Source organism: Temnothorax curvispinosus, unplaced genomic scaffold (assembly GCF_003070985.1).
Source record: "Temnothorax curvispinosus isolate PA1 unplaced genomic scaffold, ASM307098v1 QBEX01016525.1, whole genome shotgun sequence".
In the NCBI taxonomy this organism is placed as follows: domain Eukaryota; kingdom Metazoa; phylum Arthropoda; class Insecta; order Hymenoptera; family Formicidae; genus Temnothorax; species Temnothorax curvispinosus.
This window is the reverse complement of record NW_020226305.1, coordinates 45,931-53,444: the sequence shown is the minus strand read 5'-3', so window position 1 is coordinate 53,444 and position 7,514 is coordinate 45,931. Positions and strand designations below refer to the sequence as shown.

Genomic DNA, 7,514 nt, shown 5'->3' with positions numbered 1-7,514 from the left:
TATATATATATATATATATTTTAGGGTGGCAATATTTTTGGGTCAAAAATTTGATTTTAAGTCTCACCTCTTAAAGTCGTTCTATAAACTCTCAAATGAAGACCCTTGAAGAGCAGGCACTGTAACTTAATATTTAGAAGTCGCTCAAAGCCTCTAAACATTAAATTTTTTTTCGGAAAAATGGTAAAAAAACTGTATTTTTCACTGCTAAATCTCTTTTAGTTACCTTATTGAAGTACCTAGCCATCAAGTTTGAGGTACAACACATGAAACAAAAATGTAAATATAAGTAATTAATGCAATGTTTGGTATAAGATCGTTTATAGCAAACATAAAATGATTTAATAAATTTAACCATTTTTTAAACATCCACTGCTTATAATCTTGTTTTGTAAGTAAATATATCAAACGCCACTTTAGAAAAACATTTTATCATCTTCAAATTAAAGTTTCTCTAAAGTTATATGCTGTAGCTTAAAAATTAATGGTCGTTAATTGCTATTTTATTAAATAGTGCACTTAATGTGATTTTCTACATTGAATCCTTTTATTATTTTGGAAAATAATATATATATATGTATATGATATATACGTACATATATATGTATATGTATTATGTCCAGGCATTCCTGCCGGCAGAGTGTACAGTCGGCTAGTAAAAAAAAGGTTGCAACATATGAAATTGGCCGCGTATCGGACCTCTTCTTCTTCCTTGGGTAATGGCTCCTAAGGAAGAAGAAGAGATCCGATACGCGTTTAATGTCTTGCAACCTTTTAGGCTGCGTTTGGAAACTTCACTCGGATGCACACCTGCGTCGCGTTCTGTCCTTGTTCAATTTTCAGTAAGTAACAAAGATAGAACGACGCTGGGTCGGAGCCATTACCCAAGGAAGAAGAAGAGGTCCGATACGCGGCCAATTTCATATGTTGCAACCTTTTTTTCTTAGTATCCGACTGTATGTAGTACGTTACAAAATTCATTAAAACAATCACCTATAGCGTAAACTATATGAAATCTGATAAATGCGATGCATGAAAACTTCCTGCGAGAAACGTAGACTTAATTTAAATGATATATTGATAATATAATTTATTTTCCAAAATAATAAAAGGATTTAATGTAGAAAGTTACATTAAGTGCACTATTTAATAAAATAGCAATATTTTGAAGCAATTAACGACCATTAATTTTTAAGCTATAGCATATAACTTTAGAGAGGCTTTAGTTTGAAGATAATAGAATGTTTTTCTAAAGTGGCGTTTGATATATTTACTTACAAAACAAGATTATAACTCGTGGATGGTTAAAAAATGGTTAAATTTGTTAAATCATTTTATATTTGCTATAGACGATCTTATACCAAAGATTACTTATATTTACATTTTTGTTTCATGTGTTGTACCTCAAACTTGATGGCTATATAGGTACTTTAATAAGGTAACTAAAAAAATTTAGCAGTGAAAATGAGTGAAAAATGCAGTTTTTTACCACTTTTTCGAAAACAAAATTTAATGTTTAGAGACTTTGAGCAACTTCTAAATATTAAGTTACAGCGCCTGCTCTTCAAGGATCTTCATTTGAGAGTTCGTAGAACGAATTTAAGAGGTGAGACTTAAAATCAAATTTTTAACCCAAAAATATTGCCACCCTAATATATACCAATTTTTCCAACTTATTTAACTGCGTGCCGATTATTTGTCGGACTTGAAACACAGCTATCGTTAGAACATTAATACTCTTCTCTCCCCGGAATTAAATCGACTCGATTTAATTATCTAAAAACTGAAAAGAATTTATTGCGAAAAATATTACCTCAGCCAGGATTTGAACCTGAAACCTCCCTCATTCCATGAAGGGTGTCGTTTACCAATTCGACTACCGAGGCATGATTTATGATAAATATTATATACCACATGCCTCGGTAGTTGAATTGGTACGACACCCTTCACGGAATGAGAGAGGTTTCAGGTACGAATCCTGGCTGAGGTAATATTTTTCGCAATAAATTTCTTACAGTTTTTAGATGTTATATATATATATATATATATATATATATACACACACACGGAAATTAATATAAGGCTGTCAAAGACCCAAGGTTGGACCGTATGATTTTGATTCTAATTTGATTGTATATCGTATAACGGTTCTATTTCTCTTATTATTATTTGCAACAAATAAATGTTTAACAAAAATAATCGTTGGGTTTTATACTTGAGACTATGACCTTTTAAAAGAATAGTCTCATTTGAGTCGAGACTCCAAAAAGTATAATTATTTTAACAAATAAAAATTGTGAAATTTTAGAGGGGATACAGAGAAAAATAAAGTTTAACTTTTTTTGCTTAAAAATAAATTTTTATTGTAAAAAATTGTTGGTTATATAAAATATCGTTACAAATATAAAAGAAAATTATAAATAAAAAGTACAAAAGTATCATATTGTTCGGCGTTTCTTTTCGCCATTTGATAAATAATGCTCTAATAATAATGATAGAAGTGCTTTAATTAACAAAAATTATTAGAAATATAGTGAAAAAACGAAAAAAGATACATTTACTTACGCTTTTTTTTTTAACGTGAGGAAATCTTCAACTACCGGGCTACGCCCAGTAGCCCCCCGGTGTCAGGGGGGGGAAGACCCCCTCGCCCTCCGGGAAGAGGAACGAGGGGAGTGTGGGATTCTACGCGTGTCGCAAGCGGCACGTGCAGCCTACCCACTAAAACCTCACGGGTGTCCTTCACTGCGCTTGTGGGGGCGCCCCGGGAACTGGCTATCAATACATCCGGGGCAACATTTACTTACGCTGGTAAACACTAACGCCGTCAGCCGTCTGGGTCGTTTAGGGCACAGCCTTAATTTTGTCGAGTTGTTACTCGAACACGCATTGACGGAAACCGGCGTCATTACAGCAGCGAAACCCCTCTACTGTCAACTATTTTTTAGGAGGGGGAATGCCAAACATCACTTCCTTCTCTCCACGAAACGCAAGGAAGTTTTGCTTGGATCTTTAAGGTAGTCGTCTCGTCAGGGCATGTATTAGATAAAGTTTTCGATTTCGGATTTTATATCAAATTATATGATCAGCTTTGCAGTCGATTTTTTCTGTGGCTCCTTACCAACTATTTACTCTAGAAAATCGATCTCGAAAATCACAAATTTTGCATTACTTCATACAGACGGCCAGAAAAAGAAGGCTCTATCACGGTTTCAATCACATATTTTCGCATTTTTCGATTAGATGAAGTGAGAAAAAACATTGCTTTTCGTACATTAGATTTCGAAGAATCCAATGCAACTATAAAATATATAGTTTACCGGAGATTTCGCTGCTAATTTTTTAGTTTATTTTAGTGAAAATGCGGTAATCGAGCAGATATTTTTTGGTCGAGGTGAGGTTGGGAAGACTTGCCAACGCCGCTGGCTAATCACTGTAGTTGCAGGTTATGGAGCTCGTCTTTCTTAGCCGAATTGGATAGTGATTGACACCCCTGTCATTTGTCAAAATTCAATCAAAAAGTATTTTTCTCACTTGTAACCTTTCTCGACGACTCGCATGATCAGCTGATCAAAACGGAGTCAAATGAGAAAAATCACATAATTTGGAAAAAGTAACATACTTTGTCACGTATGAAATTTTACACCATAATTCATAAAATTATTTTTTCCTTAGCAAAAATTGCCTGAAATATATTTCTGAACGTGAAAACCTACAAACAGTCACATGACTAGCACGTAGCGAGACGCCTACCTTAAAGTCCCAGATGGCTGACAGAAAGTTAAATTTCGGTATATTTCAGCCTAGTTCAATGCAATTTATGAAGGATGCTTTTTTCTTTTTCAGAATATCTTGGATAAGTTCAACCCTGGAGCAAGGCAGCTGATCAACGCAGGCAAGGCGTACCTGAAGGCTCTTCACGGTGAGTGAATTAAATGGAGTGTGCCGGAGCGCTCGGAAAAGAGAGATAGAAACGGATGGGTTTGGTTCGCGAGTGGAAAGAAGGCCGGTGCACAAAGAACGGCTAGGGGGTGGAGAAGGAGGAGAACTTCGTGTTAGCCCCTTGGGTCCTGTTGCAGGATCGAATTGCCAGCTCATTAGCATTGTGAGCTTTTGCCCTGCCTTTTCCGTCTTCTTCTTTTTCCGTCCTGCGGGACTGATTAATTTATTTTATATTACGAGGATACAGACGGGTTAATGATATATGTTTAGGATTTCATACGTTGTTACTTAATCGGGCCGCGATTAACAATATTAAATATTTTTGAATCGGTGATATTAAATATCTCGGATATCACAATTAATATTGAATTTTAACATTTCGTATATGTGTACGGAAACAAGAAACAAATCCCTGTTCTTTAATTTTGAAATCAAAATTACATAATTTGGTGCATTGATGTGAGAATCTTTGTTAAGATGAAATCTTAAACTTTGAGCGTGTGCATTTTTCAACGTCAGTTTCGGAGTATTCCTCACTACGTTTCTAACTATCGCGTTCCGTATTGACTCTGTACACGTGTTTATTCCTCTTTCTACCTTTCGCACCTTCGCAGCCTTTCGTGGCCGGGTGAGATCAATCACCTTTGGGAATTAACCCGCTGACCCTGAAACGGACGGCTCGCGTGCTGCCGTCATGTGGGTCGCCTGCTACTCGCTGTGGAATATCACTCCTGGTGTTCTTAGGGATAGAAAGGGGAATAATTTGACGATGGAGATGTCTTTGTGTTCCTTTGCGCCTTGGGCGTCTTCAGACGCAACCTTATTTCACGCGGAAAAACGAGTTTATTATCAACGCAATTAATTGGTAATAATAGAAATATATTTCGTAATAATTAATGACCTCTTTTTTACTACTTTTTAACTGCAGTTTAATTGGAAAATTAAGAAGATTGAGATTTTGTCCGAAAATTTTATTGAATTTGTATTATTTGAAAAATATGATTTAAAGTTGAATGAAAGAAATATTTAATTATCTGTTTAGTTGTTTAAAAAGTTAATTATTATTAAGATTGTACAAGATATAGAATATATAGAAAATTGTTAAATATTAAAGGATATATACTCTGGGAAAAATATAAACCACTTTGGGACCCACGAGATTTTAGATAATCAAATTATTTGGATAACTCTAATTAACATTTTGGTTAGTGCCCCTTAAGTGAAAAGTTATTTTTGCGTAACTGAATATCGACAGAACTAATTGAGAGAATTGACTAGTATAACTTAAAAATCTTTGAAATCGATAGAATAGCTAATTACGATTTTTAGTTACGCGTAATCGTGGGCCCTAAAGTGAGTTATTTCTGTCTTTATTTTTGCCAGAGTACATCGATAATTTTTTCACGAACAAGACGAAGTTAGGATAATTTAAAACACGTGAGCAACGTGAACCATCACGATATCTAGATTATTAATTGTAAGTATTACAACTTAGGGCCTAAGCAGAATGGCTTGTACAGCATTGTGCATTACATAAGACAAAGACTTAAGGCATAAAACACTGCCAAGACAGCCATTCTGCTTAGGCCCTTAGCTGCTGACTTTTTAACCTAGCGTACAAAGTGGCAACTTGTCACAACTCACAACGTGTCTTACTTTTTATAAGTATTGCATTTTATATTTTATTGTTTCTTTCTCTCACGAGTAATAATATTATGATAAGTGTACATTATAAGTAGGTATATATTATTATGAGTAAAAGTTTTAAACATGTATATGTTTTACATAGATATTTGTATGCCATTGTTACAAAGAGCACAAAAGTTAGAATTTGTTAAATAAATTAGAATATAATAAATATGTAATATAATAATTATTACAAACTATTCAATTATTAATCTGCCTTAAAATGAGTAAAATTATTTTTTTACAAGATTAATTAGGTATTTTACCTTGCTCAACATGATTCAAATTATTTCACAAAAATCTACCTTCGAAAAATTTATTATAACATTAAATTTACTGTAAATAAACAAAATTTGTTAAGAAAACACATTTTAACAAACATTTGGCATTACAACTCAGCGAAAACAAAGCTTAGTTATCTTTAATAACTTTCAAGATATCTTGAAAAAAGCTTAATGATCCAAATTACTTCAACTTCCTCTAATATCATTTCTTATTGAGAATTGTTGAGTAATAGCGACTATTTTTTACAGTAAAAACTGTAGCTGATCGTAACAATCGCAAATCGCGAAATAATAATATATCGCGTGATCTTCCGAGAGTTTTCCGCATCGAGTCGGCGGCTTCTCGTTGATGGCTGGGAATTTGTTTAAGGAGCGCTGGGGAAAATAGTACTCGGCGGCGGAAAGTAGTTTGCGCAGCGGCACAGTCGGCTTTACATCAAAAGTGACTTAAAAGTTTCGCGCGGGGCCCCCGGTCTTTGATGTAACGGTATTACCCTGTCGAAAGTGGAAGCGAGATACCTACTCCCGCAGCAGGGGCCGGAGGCCTCGCCATTTCCGCCAGATGAAAATCGACTGGCATTCCTGCGCCTCGCGGCATATAATTAATTCTTTTCCTCTCACTTTTACGTCTATTTTTTCATTGATTTTTTTTGTGTAACTTTACTTCTGAGCTACGATTTATAATCATTCTGCAACCATTCTATGATAAACGCGCGCGATATAATATCACTTTTTCAGAATATCCTGGAAGAATTCGATTCTACCGCTGATAAGATCGTCAATATAAATTACTAGCTGCCCCGGCGAACTTCGTACCGCCTAACAGTAATGAATGTAATGATAAGACACGCAAATAGTCCCTCTCTCTCCCTCTCTCTTTCTCTCTCCCTTTCTCTTCCCCCTTTCCCCCTCTCTCTCCCTCCCCCCTCACTCTCTCTCTCTTTCCCCCTCTCTCCCTTTCTCCCTCTTTCTCTCTCTCTCTCTCTCCTTCTCTTTCTCTCTCTCCCACTCCCTCTCTCCCCCTCGCTCTCTCCCTCTTTTCTCTCTCTTTCTCCCCCTCTTTTTCTCTCTCTCTTTCCCCCCTCCCTCTTTCCCTCTTTCTCTCTCTCTCCCTCCCTCTATGTATTTTTTCTATGTATTTGGATATCTTTCTAGATTAATTTTTTTTTACGTGAATTTTTCCGATATTTTATTAGTTATTCTGCTATTCCAGAAAATTCTACCCCTATTTCATATACTTGTGGTAAAAATTCGGCCCAGCCGTTCTTGAGTTATAAGTGGTGTAACTAACCCGACTTTGTTTTATATATATATATATAGATGCTGTTATCCCAATCAATAATCAATGTTTTCGAGTTTCCGCAGATACCAAGACCGAATGCCAAAACTCCTTGCGGAAAGGGATAAGATCGCAACACCAATCCGTTGCTGTCGACTTTATAGAACGCTTTATAGAAAAGTTCGGACAAACAGAACCGCGATAATTTCTTCAGCGGTGATGGTTTGTGAACTTTTTTATCTCGATGCGATTAGGACTGCAAGCTAGATAGATGCTGAGCGAGGATCCAGAGAGAAAGTGGAGGAGCATACTCGTGGAGTTGG

General features: G+C 35.6%; 1 protein-coding gene across 1 annotated transcript in view; it reads left to right on the top strand.

The window, feature by feature from the left end:
* Positions 1–7,514, top strand: part of LOC112466734 (brain-specific angiogenesis inhibitor 1-associated protein 2-like protein 1) — a gene marked incomplete at its 3' end in the record, with an annotated part of 69,862 nt that overhangs the window by 38,469 nt on the left and 23,879 nt on the right. The window contains exon 3 of the mRNA XM_025035002.1: positions 3,847–3,922. Within this exon, the coding sequence (XP_024890770.1) occupies positions 3,847–3,922 (76 nt within the window). The remainder of the gene's footprint in view (positions 1–3,846; positions 3,923–7,514) is intronic.